Source organism: Leptodactylus fuscus, chromosome 3 (assembly GCF_031893055.1).
Source record: "Leptodactylus fuscus isolate aLepFus1 chromosome 3, aLepFus1.hap2, whole genome shotgun sequence".
Taxonomy (NCBI): domain Eukaryota; kingdom Metazoa; phylum Chordata; class Amphibia; order Anura; family Leptodactylidae; genus Leptodactylus; species Leptodactylus fuscus.
The window spans coordinates 221,361,757-221,374,918 of record NC_134267.1 but is presented as its reverse complement, the minus strand read 5'-3'; the positions used below and the strand labels follow the sequence as shown (position 1 = coordinate 221,374,918).

The 13,162-nt window shown below is 43.6% G+C and overlaps 1 protein-coding gene across 1 annotated transcript in view; it reads right to left on the bottom strand.

The window, feature by feature from the left end:
- Window positions 1-959: 959 nt before the first annotated feature.
- Window positions 960-13,162, bottom strand: part of HS1BP3 (HCLS1 binding protein 3) — a 63,437-nt gene continuing 51,234 nt past the window's right edge. The window contains exons 5-7 of the mRNA XM_075269197.1: window positions 12,551-12,720; window positions 6,308-6,440; window positions 960-2,427 (exon numbers count right to left, since the gene is read on the bottom strand). Of these exons, the coding sequence (XP_075125298.1) occupies window positions 2,193-2,427; window positions 6,308-6,440; window positions 12,551-12,720 (538 nt within the window). The 3' untranslated portion in view covers window positions 960-2,192. The remainder of the gene's footprint in view (window positions 2,428-6,307; window positions 6,441-12,550; window positions 12,721-13,162) is intronic.

Below are 13,162 nucleotides of genomic sequence, written 5' to 3'. Positions count from 1 at the left end.
GTAGACCTATAACTAGTCCTCTGGTATAGACCTATAACTAGTCCTCTGGTATAGATCTATAGCTTGTACGCTAGTGTAGACCTATAACTATTCTTCTGGTGTAGACCTATAATTTGTACGTTGGTGAAGACCTATACTGTAACTTGTACACTGGTGTAGCCCTATAACTAGTCTGCTGGTGTAGACCTATAACTAGTACACTGGTGTAGATATAACTAATTCGCTGGTGTAGATATAATATATCCGCTGGTGTAGACCTATAACTAGTCCACTGGTGTGGACCTATAACTAGTCCGCTGGTGTGGACCTATAACTAGTCCACTGGTGTGGACCTATAACTAGTCCGCTGGTGTGGACCTATAACTAGTCCGCTGGTGTGGACCTATAACTAGTCCGCTTGCATGTACCAAAAACACAGGTAGGAATGTTGTCAGGGAACCTGATGAAATTTTTGACGTGGACTATATATTGAAATCCAGGCAAACCTCCAAAATCAACGTGAGTAGGTAATCCTATTTACTTGCCCCTCTATTCACACGGGGAAATACAGGATCCCGTTTTTGGGATCAGTGGGGGTCACAGTGGTCAGACCTCCCCACCGATCGACAAGTTATAACGGATCCTATGGATAGGTCATAGCTTGTTTTGGTGGCACAAACCCTCTAAGCTGCCTCTACAATTTAGTCAGTTGTTGGCTGGTCACTCTTTTGGGTGAAAGCTACTCGTCTCAAACCCCCAAACACATGGACCATTGGTCAGGTTAAGTGTTCTGTATAGGGAATGAGAAGTCAGCCACTGTCAGACCCCTTGGGCGGTATCTTATCTCCTCTAAGTACAAAGGATGGGAACATGAAGAAGTAACACAAAAGGTGCCTAAAATAAAAATGAAGGTGAAGACAATCACTAAACATAGGTAAAAAGTAGCTACAAAACATGTAATTTACTACACAGACATGATTTATAGATTTATTGATATGTCTCAGTTACACATTAACGTAGAAATTAAGGCCCCGGTTTTCAGGAGAATATCCACTGGAAGGATTGCATAGAATAATCGGAGGAAGCAAACTGATGTACTACAAGATTTAGAGGGTTCATCTAGTCCAAGAAATGTAGCAGAGCGCCGACCAATAGTAGTGAGTGGTCATAGTCTTCAAGGATATAAGCAATACTTCATGTCAAGAGGACAATGGTAGCTGTCAGCTCTAACAAATAGAAAGTGGTAACTCAACAGCGCCACCATAGGGGACACTAGACACTACTCTGTGTGCACTGAAATCAATGGACTACTCATTTAAAGGGGTTATGTGAAACCAATGAGTAATGGATATTGATGACTTATCCACAAGATAGGCCATCAGAATCATATTGGTGAAGGTCTGACACCGACCTGATTCAAAGTATATGGCCGGAAGCAGCTCAGCTTCTAGAGCTGTATTTTCTCAGTGCCAATGCTACAGTGTAAAGCTCAGTACACTGTATACAGCTTCTGGCTCTGTACACTGTAGTGGTGGCACTAGTGAACTGCAGCTCTTACCCATTCACTTCAATAATAGCAGAGTTGCTTCTGGTTATACACCTTGGGTCAGTTGATCTGGCACTTGGGTCAGTTGATCTATGCAAGGTCCATTTGTCAGACCTTCACCGATATCCTGCCTATAGGTCATCAGTATCCATTACCCATAGGCCTCGCACAACCCCTTTAAGGGACACAAAATATTGGGTCTTCCACTCTGTAGCCACCCTCTGCTCCAGCTCAAGGTTCTAAACACAAGACTCTTCTATTGAAAAGATTATCCATTTTTCTAATTCATTTTCTTAAACTGATCAAATCTCTTAGCTGTAATCTGCGGAGGAAATCAGAGAGCAAGTGTCCTGTTTCCCTGCAGTGCCACTACAGGAAAAATGCGGTATTACAAGTTGTCCATAGAAAGCATCAGTGTTGGGTCCTCCAGAGTGAGGAGCACCCCTTGTTGCGACCCATTGCTACTTAATATTTGAGGGTCTGGAATGTGAGACCTTTCCCTTTTAACACTATGCAGTACATTAACTATTTCATGACTCTTGCTCTACAGAGTTATTATAAGTTCTGCCTACCTTCCTAATCACCAGCGGAGGTAGCTCAGGAGACCGCTGTTTATACAGGGTTTAAAGGACACTTCAAAAGGAAAAGCAAGATCAGCAGCAGCCCTTCAAAACAGACTGAGTGAGTCACTGTCTGCGGACTCGTTCTCTTTAATGTATCGGAGGATGTCTGACTCGTCCATGGCCTGAACATTGGGCTCTGAGGGCTTTATGTCCGTATGTGACGGGCGAGAGGAATTCTTGGACTCCTTCAGAAATGTGGGCTTGGCAGGTATTTGGGGCTTTGGCTTAGGCTTTGTCTTCTTTCTGAGACTTAAAAGTTTCTCCAAATCTTCTTCAACACTGCGGGCGAAATAAAAAAATGTGTGACGTCAGATGTAAAACTGGCAGTGGGGTGACGGTGGCGCTCTGCAACCCAGACGTATCATATACAGAATGCTGTGTGAGGTTTATTGTGAGGCTACATGTACAGGTCCATGAGAAAATAGCACATGGATCACATTCGTGTAAGATCCATGACCTCCACAGTCCCATTTATTTCATTATTGAGTCAGGGTCGGAAAGTTGACAGGAATAGAATCTGTGCTAACTTTTGTCCCAGGTTCATGGCCCCTACATGGACCTATGATGATACACATGTAGGTGTATGGGGCCATACAAACAATGGATCGGTGTGCCGACACACTGACAACTCACACATGGAGCCTTGGTCAGGACCAAGACACCTACCAAATTTTTGACAAAATTTGGGGTGGGGTGATATGTTGGGGTCTGGTGACAGACTCCCTTTAGCAAAAGAATATGACTCATATTGTGACTTTTTCTGGATCCACCTGGTCAATAAGCTATGCCTCTCATCCTATAAGATACGATACAGTCTTAGGAGCTTTTGAGGCATTACTAGACTAGTCCTTCAAACGCCTGAGCTGTAGAAACCCGAATATTTCTCGCCCGTGTCTGCAGATCAATCAGGATTTAGGCTTCAGTCTTTTTTAACAGTTTGTTCTAATAACACAATGTTCATTTGGCTCCGTCCACCAATGTCCAAAAGTCTAACTGGACTAGTGACAAGTATGTACTTAGCGGGACAATCCTGGAATGCTGCTGCAAAACTGGAGCAGAGTTCATGAGTGATTTTTCTTGTAACTTTTGTCCCAAAACCCCAGTCAGCGACCATAATGTGCCCTGTTTATCTTCAGTGTCATATGTATGGATCTTTATTTATTATACTACACTAGTCATTGACACTTTAATCCAACCATGTCCACATTAGGTCTTACTGAATATGACCATCAACATCAATGGGGTGGGTTGGGCCAGACATTTCTTGTGCCGATACCTCGGACGGGGGCACAATAGTGTAAGACCAAAGCGAAGGCTGTACACATTCCATGGCTATTCCTCTACACTCCCCCATACACAAGCATACTTGGTTTAAGTAATGGGGAGAAAGGAAGAACTAGAAGAACTTACCTCCTTGAGGCAACAGAAGATCAGACATGATCAAATTCATCACATCTAATCCATTCTACTTCTACTGGGGAAGAGTAGGGAGACCCCACCCATAGAATATCATAAACCGATCCCAACGTAATAGTACGCCAGGTCTTTCAACTAAACAAGGCTCCCGCTCAGAAGCTGAACGGACGCCATAGCTGTCAGGTCTCTGCTGCATTACCAAGTAGAAGCTCAGCAGCAATGTCCTCTCTAATCTCAGGCCTTAAGCCTTTTGGATGTCATGGTCAAATGTGACCGCCATGTTGAAGAGGAATAAGATATGGGGGTGGCGATCCGTTTCCATGACAGCTCCTAGGCCTGTCATTACTATACTATTTCCGGCTGCCTGTAGTAGAGGTGAGTGGACTTACAATATACTGCAATACATTTGTATGCAGTACACTGTATATTTGTATTGCAGTATATTGTACTGGTTAACAGATCCCTATGATTTAAAGGGGCTCTATCAGCAAAATTATGCTAATAGAGCCCCACATATGCGTGAATAGCCTTTACGATGCCTGAATAGCCTTTTTAAAGGCTATTCACGCATATGTGGGGCTCTATTAGCATAATTTCGATCGAATACCTCCCCTCCATAGACATTGGTGTTAAAAATAAAGGCGCCAGAGGAGGTCGGAGGGGAAACAAATATTTCCCGCCTTTCCACGTGGTATTCGACTGAGTACACCAATAACTATGCAAATAGAGGTTTTTGATCGAATAGTAGTATTCGATTGAATACTATTCGCTCATCTCTAGTGCCATCAGAAAGTGCAATTTGTCCTGCAAAAATGAAGCCCTAATACAGTTCTCTGAATGGGAAAGAAAAAAACAAGATGGAAAAAGAAAAAAAAAAATGGCTGTGGCAGTCAGTGGTTTGGCTAGTGTGGCCGTATTCTTCTAGTACTATGCCACATCAACAGCAAAACGCCACATGACATTACTTTAGACTATAGGCACTTTGCAGGCCACATCCGATTTCCGCATAACTACTATTACCGGTGTCTGTAAAAGTCTCTAAAGTAAACTACTCTGGGAGACAAAAAGCAGAGACGCCATTATAATACATTACCATAATACTGTTATGTAAAGAAGCTGCCGCACACGCGCCCGTGACTCATCTTTCCCGCGACTCATCTTTCCCGCATGGAGTGAAGAGGTGTCTGGGTCGGTACAGTCTGTGTTATCAAACAATATCCTGGAGACCTTATCACCTACAATTGGCTATCCTCACAAGGTTCACTGTAGGATGGACTTCTCTAGTCCCGGAAAACCACCCAAGGCCGGAGCGTTTTCCTGATTATCTGGGCACCAGGCCAGGGCTGCTCTGTCACATCTGTAGAGACGTCACTGGGCTCAAACATCATACAGTCCCTACAGTATACCTGATACGTCTAAGGGGCTGTTCACAATATTTTAGTATTGCGGCAGGGGTCGGGGAATGTGAAAAAAATAGGACATATAGCCTCTGCGGCCCATTTTCATAGCTCAGGAGGAGAATGGGACATATAAACAAGGATCCCGCACGGATATGTGAAACAAATGGCCAACCTGGAGATGGAGACGGGGCGACACAGGCAGACGTACAAGCCACGGGAGAACAGACTGTGCCAGCACTGTGACCAGGGGGCCCTAGAAGACGAGGCCCATTTTCTGCTACACTGCACCAAATACTCAGCTGTGAGGACCGTCTACAACCAAAGACTCTCTGCCCACATCCCAGACTTCATATCTGCAGACGAGAAAAGGAAACTCTACATCCTACTGGGAGAAGAAGAGGCCACTGTGGAGATCGCTGCCCAATACGTGTCCAGATGTCACCAAACAAGAGGAAGATGAGACTCCATGGACTGTTATACCCCAAATAACCCGCCCCACCCCACCTCCCCATATAGCGGTCACCAACTAAAAGGAAGATGAGACTCCATGGACTGTTATACCCCAAATCACCCCCCCCCCATACAGCTGTCACCAACTAAGAGGAAGATGAGACTCCACGGACTGTTATACCCCAAATCAGCCACCCCTCCCCCCATACTCTCCCCTCGACTCCAACTCCCCCCCCCCCACACACACACACTTTACTAGCTTTGGCAATGCCAAATATCCATTTGGACGTGCCAATAAAGCCTATTTGATTTGATTTGTGTGAACATAGCCTAAGGGCTAGTTCATACGGGGACATGGAGGAGGATTTTGACAGCGGAATCCACGTCATAATCCTCCTCCATACAATGTTAGTCTATGTAGACTGCTAGCTTTTTTTTTTCTGCTAGTAGATTTTTCTGCTAGCAGAGAAAAAGAAGCGACATAACCTTTCTTCAGGTGTTTTCCGCCTGAAGAAAGCAATAGAAGTGAATGGGAGGCAAAAACCGCGCGTTTTTTTCCGCACGTTTTTTTGCAAAAATAAGCGACGCTTTTTTTTTTTTTTTTTGCAAAAAAACGCACGGAAAAAAATGCGACGTGGTTTTTTCAGCCCATTCACTTTACAGGGGGGGGGGGGAAACAGCCTGGCTTTTTTAAAGCTGTTTTTACAAAAAAAAAAAAAAAGCTCCAAAAAAGCTTGGCAAGGTCCAAAAAAAAGCTTCCTAATTAGGAAGTTTTTTTTACCTGTGCCAAAATAAGCCACACGTTATTTACGTGTGAACTAACCCTAAGTCTATCTCAGTAAATAACTACAGTACATTACATTGCCACCATCTGCAGGTTGGAAAGTACGCACCTGAATAACGCATCCGTGTCTTCCGCAGTAGACGGTTTGAAGGAAGGATCATTATTACAAGCAGATGGCAGCAGCAAAGAGTCTCCAAGTTTCACAATCCCTCCTAAGTCTTGTTCTTCGAACAGTTTGATGTCTACAAGAAAACAATGGAAGCGTTTTTAAAGAACTTCTCATTTTGCACTGTAGAGACATCTATGGCCAAAGTTGATCAGTGTTCACACACACGGTAGGCTTTATTGTCAGGTTTCACAACTAGCTTCATGTCAGGGGTGAGTAAGGAGACATAGAAACACAGGCAAAATCACAGAGACAAGAGAAGGGAGAAGGAAAACAGCTTTACAGGTAACGTCAACTGAGCTCTGAACTTGCAGCTCCACAAGCAGCCATGTTTTCTACGATAATATAATTATTGGAATGCACCTTTGGAAAACAGCTGGATCTGTCAGAAGAAACCTTGTCTGCTTAGATGTTCTCCCTGCAGTTTTCAACATAGGCAGGACAATGAAGTATTGTAATCTGGTGGAGACATTCTTGGGAAACCCTTCTGTGTGTGGGCGAGCATTATCCTGATGAAAAATGCCAGTTGTCTGTCCAGCCATGAGAGACAACACACATGGCACGAAATATCCTGTACATATCACTGACCTGTTAGTGTCCCCCGTATCACTACTAGGAGTGACCATCTTTTGAATGCAATGGTTCCTCACCTAATAACACCAGCACAGGGCAGTGCAGCACTCTACAGCAAAGACAGGATTGCAGCGCTCCCCATGAGGACTCCGTACTGGAATCTGACATCATCAGGTCCCAAACACAACCTGGATTTGTTACTAAGGGCAATATGGCTCCAGTCAGTAGCAGTTTGGGTTTATTACTCAAGACACCAGGTGACGGTAGCTTGCTGTCAATGGCAGGAGACGTAATGGTTGACATAACACCAAATTTCCTTCTCCTAAGTGCTTGGAAATGGTCCTGGCATAGACAGTGTTGCAAGGTTGTTAATGAAGGCGCCACATGTGTCTGGATGGTGGACAAGGAACCTGTAGGAGCTGCTTGTGCTTTGTTTCAATCCAACATTTCGATCTGGGTGCGGTATTTTTTCCATGAGTGTAAATAAGAAACAGCCATTATAATCATTAAAGTGGCACTCCGAGTCTCTATAAAAATGGAAGTACCTGGTACTCTCCTTTTCAGCACTTTTGCATCTGATCCCTTTATGTTCATCAACAATGGCCACCAACTTTACAGACTATCCTAGGCACATGTTCTTCTCTAGTCTGAGACACCCCCTTATTATATTAGAAGAAGGTAGTGGTAGTTGTGGTGGGCCGGGAGTTTGACATATTGACACCAGATAGCGGATGGTTTACATAATTCACTAGGAACCTAAAACAAATCACAAACAAATTCTGCTCCTTGTTCCAGGATTTTTTCTTCTCGGCTGGCAGAAAACAATGGGAACACTTGATATTCCATTTATAGTGACACGTGGAGATGACCGGACGTTTATAGGAGTGTTTGATCTCCATACATGGAGCAGCACTGGGGTTTGATCTTCTCCTCCGAATGGTGTTTACACCATGAAATGTTAGAACGAATATATTTTCTCCATTTTTTCTTGTAAATCCTTCACACTTCACCTTCACACTCTTTTACATAAGCTCTGAGATTCTGTAGCTACATTCTGGGTTATATCAACCTCAACCAATATGCGATTATTAAAGTTCAAGCTCAACTTTAGACAAATTCTGGTCAATATTTTACAAAATAAATTACATTTACCGCTTTTTAAACCCTTCCCGACATACGTCATTCTAGTACGGCGCATGCCGGGTGTTTAACTATGGTGGCCGCTAGAGATGAGCGAGTAGTACTCGATCGAGTAGGTGTTCGATCGAATACTACGGTATTCGAAATACTTGTACTCGATCGAGTACCACTCGCTGTTCGAATGTAAAACTTCGATGCAGAACCAGCATTGATTGGCCGAATGCTATACAGTCGGCCAATCAACGCTGGTTCTTCTCCTACCTTTAGAAGTCTTCTCCGTGCAGCTTCCCCGCGGCGTCTTCCGGCTCTTCATTCACTCTGCCAGGCATCGGGCCTGGGCAGAGCCGACTGCGCATGTCTGCTTGTAGTGTGGGCATGCGCAGTCGGCTCTGCCCAGGCCCGACGCCTGGCAGAGTGAATGAAGAGCCGGAAGACGCCCCGGGGACGCTGCAAGGAGAAGACTGCTCGGAGGATCCAGCCAGAACGTTGCCTACCCCTGAAACAAGCATTTCCCCCCCATAGACTATAATAGGGTTCGATATTTGATTTGAGTAGTCGAATATTGAGGGGCTACTCGAAACGAATATCGAACCTCGAACATTTTACTGTTCGCTCATCTCTAGTGGCCGCCATAGTAGACACCCAGCGCTAATGCCCCCTGTCGGTGCCCACACCGATCGAGGGCATTAACCCCTCCAGCGCTTCGGTCAAAGCTGACCAAACAAGATCCAGGGCTGACGTCACGTTGGCATGACAACTGGGAGCCTTGTAAAGGCTCCCGGCCTGTCTACAGTGATTTTCTTTTGCAGGATGCTCTATGCTCTACAACAATTTTTGCAATGCATAGCATTGTAATGCATTGCATTAATGATCAGAACCCCTGGGGTTCAAGACCCCTAGGGGGTCTAATAAATGTAAAAAAAAAAAAAAAAAAAAAAAAAAGTAAAAAAAAATAAAATACAAAATTAAAAAGTAATAAAAATTCAAATCACCCCCCTTTCCCTAGAACGCATATAAAAGTACTTAAATACTATGAAACACATACATGTTAGGTATCCCTGTGTCCGAAAACGCCCGCTCTACAAATCTAGAAAAATATTTTTCCTGTCCGGTAAACACCGCAGTGGAAAAAAAAGTCAAAAGTGCCAAACCGACATTTTTTGCCTCTGATAAAAATTTGAATTAAAAAATGATCAAAGCAATAACAATTCCCCAAATTGGGAGAACTAAGAAGTACACCCGACCCCACAAAAAAAAGAAAAAGAACGCCCTATGCATCCCCGTACACGGAAGTATAAAAAAGTTACAGGTTTCAGAATATGGCGACTTTTAGAAAAAAAAAATGGCACAGTTTTGGATTTTGGTTAAGGGGTTAAAATGTAAATAAAACCATAGAAAGTCGGTGTTCCTGGAATCGTACCAAAATAATTAATGGCGGCATCATGAAGAAAAATTTGTCCTGCAAAGAATAAGACCTCATATGGCTCTGAGAGCGGAAAATAAAAAAAAAGTTATGGGGTTTGGAAGGGGGAGAGTCAAAAACGAAAAACGAAAATTAAAAAATGCCGTCGGCGGGAAGGGGTTAATTAATCTTCATTGCCTATTAGGAACACTTAGTCCTGGTTGTATTTGCTTCTGGTCTATAAAACCGGGTGGTTATAGAGTAGATTCTGACTACAAACAGTCTCCTATACTATAGTCAGGTCCTTTTGTACAAACTACGTCCTGCCGAAAGCTTTATGGCATGGGTTTCCATGGTTGGTAGGTACATGCAAGTCTTATATCACCAAGTCAATGCCAAGCATCGGATGGAGTGGTGTAAAGCGCAATGCACACTGGACTCTGGAGTGGAGGAAACGGGTTATATGGAGCGGCCGATCACAGTTCTTTATATGACAGTCTGATGGACCAGCCAGTTTGGTGGAGAACGTTACCTGCCTGACTACATTGTGCCAACCATAAAGTTCGGTGGAGGAGAGGTAACGCCATGGGCTGTTCTTCAGAGGTTGGTCTAGACGCCTTAGGAAATCAATGCTTCAACAAACCAAGATATTTTTGACAGCTGTCACTTCCAACCTTGTAGGGACAGTAAGGTCCATAAAGACATGGTTGGGGGGTTACACAGAGCCACGACCTCAACCCCATACAAAAACTTTGGGATGAACTAAGGGGCCACATGGTGGCTCAGTGGTTAGCACTGCAGCCTTGCAGCGCTGGAGTCCTGGTGTTCAAATCCCGCCAAGGGCAAAAAACCATCTGCAAGGAGCCTGTATGTTCTCCCCGTGTTTGCATGGATTTCCATCCCATATTCCAAAAAAAAGACATACTGATAGGAAAAAATGTACATTGTGAGGTCTATGTGGGGCTCACAATCTACATAAAAACTTTGGGATGAACTTGAACGAAGATTGTGACCCAGGTCGTCTTGTCCAACATTGAAGGCACAGTAAGGTAAAACACGGGATCACATGCTCTGCAGACGTAAACACTACTTGCCGGTTTGCGTAGTTTTCGTGCTGCGTTGTACTACAGGGTATTAAGACGCACTCGCTGTTATTAAACAGACTTTTCTGGAAGTGATTTCTGCTTTCATTTTGTTACGGTGGATAGTAAAGCCATAGAGAGATCCTACAGTGCACAACCCTTCGAGGAAACACTCCAACCCTAAATTATTTATGTAAAACATACCTATGTGTAACAGAGAAATAACTCTTATGGTGTTTTCCCATCTGCATCGTGTTCCTCTCCTATACAGGAGGGCGGAAAACCCACGGAGAGGTTCAGTATATCATCTGTGTTATGACATGTGGGATTACATGTTCTCTACTACTAAACCACAAGACACGGAACGTCCAACCTTCACCATAGTCTGGAGCAAAGTCGGAAGTTTTGGACGCAGACAGGAAATTATTTCTCATATCCAGAAGAAAAAATGAAAGTGCATTACTAGATTAGAGAAATTCTACCTCCAATGTGGGAAGAGACAAGGGAAGGAGTTCAAAATTGCTCTTGTGGTGAAGATGTATTGACTTTTTGGGCAGGATGGCTTTGGTAGTTGTCTCTTCCTTTCCCAGCAATCTCTGGTTAGGTTTCCTCCTTCTGGAGAGGAGCTAATATGTATCATCTTTAGGAGCGTTACCTTCAAGAAAGTCTCAATACACCAGCTAGAATATCTTCCATGATAACCAGTATCCCCCTGACCTTGGAGATATAGAAGACATTTACTGTTGATACTGCCAGAGGTTTCAATAGAACTGTAAGGAGGTCGCAATATCTTCAAGATAATAGGCCAAGGGGAAAAGAGATCGGAGGAGCAGAACACTTTACAATAGTAATTGGTGCGCGTTCGTCTCAACCCTGTCTTATTAAACCAGAGATATCTTGTTGAAGATGAAGGAGAAGGAGGAAGAAAGGAGAGAATACAAGGAAGGAGAGAAAGGAAGATACAAAGGAAGAGAGAGAGAAAGGAAAAAAGAGTAGTGGAAAGAAGGAGAGAATGGAAGGAAGGTAGGAGAGCATATAAGGAAGGAAAGAGAGGAAGATGGAAGAAGAGGAAGATGGAAGGAGAAGGAGAGAGGGAGGGAGGAAGAAAGGAGAGAATACAAGGAAGGAGAGAACGGAAGGAAGGTAGGAGAGAATATAAGGAAGGAAAGAGATCAAGATGGAAGGAGAAAGAGAGGGAGGGGGGAAGAAAGGAGAGAGGGAGGAAGAAAGGAGAGAATACAAGGAAGGAGAGAACGGAAGATGAAAAGGAGGGAGATAGAAAAGAAAGAAGAATAGAGGAAAGAAGGATAGAGTGGATGGAAGGTAGGAGAGAATATAAGGAAGGAAAGAGAGGAAGATGGAAGGAGACAGAAGAGAATGCAAGGAAGAAGAGAAGAGAAGAGAATAGAAGATGGGATATAGGAAAAAAGGAAAGAAGAAAAGATAAGTGAAAGAGGGGAAAGGAAGAAATGGAGTGAGGAATGGAGGGAGGGTGGACAAAATGGTGGACGTAGAGAGAGAGGAGGAATGGAAGGACAGGAAAGAAGAAAGTAGAGAGAGGAAAGAAGGAAAGAGAGAGGAAGAAAGGAAGGAGAGAGAAAGAGGAAGGAAGGAAGAAAAAAGAGGGAGAAAGGAAGGTAGGAGAGAGTAGAAGGCAGTACGGAGAAAGCAGAAGGAGGGAAGAAAAGAAGAGGAGAAAATATAAGGAAGAAAGTAAAAATGGAAGGAAGAAGAGATTGGAGAAAAATAAAAGAGAGATAAAGAAAGGGTGGAGAGAACAGAAAGGAAGGAAGAAATAAAAGAAGGAAAGAGAGAAAAGAAGGAGAAAAATGGAAAAAAGGAAAAAGAAAAGAGTACCACTGAGCTCTGAACTTGCATCCCCACAAGCAGACATGTAGTACAAGCTCTACAGTTACAGACATGGATACCTAAAAGTCTGAATGAATATTTTGTGGCATCTTTAATGTAACACGTTAATATGTTACTCACCCTCGGATGCTTTATAGGTTTTCTTGCTTTTAGTTGTATTATTTGCATTTGTTTTAAACAAATCTGCATCAGGATCGACTTCATCACTAAACAGACCAAGTGTGGACTTGGAAGGTAACTTAGGATCTTCGGCTTTCTTAGCAATGAATTTCTTCTTTACTCGTTTTTCTCTGACAAACACAACAAAACATGGACATGAGATTTCTTTATTCATAAACGTTGGAATACAGCAAAATACACACCCAGGTAGGTATACAGTATAGGTGTGTATCATCTCAGTCACTATTTTCATGTACCAAGCCAAGTCTCAGAGAGGAAGCCTGTGTCCACTACCCATGGAGACAGAAAGCCTGTGAGTCCTGCATCCCCTGCCCATCTATAGACAAAAGAGATGGAGGTGGTGAAAGTTCCTTTTTGAAGGGGTTGTACAAGACTGGATATTGATGGTCTATGCTAAGAATAGGTCACCAATATCAGATCTGTACGGGTCCCAACCCTGCACCCCCACTGATCAGCTGTTCTCAGCACAGCGTTTAAGGCTGAAAGCAGACAGCGCCATATACTGTGTAGTGGCCGTACCGCGCTACTACAGCTCAGCTCCCATACAGTCAG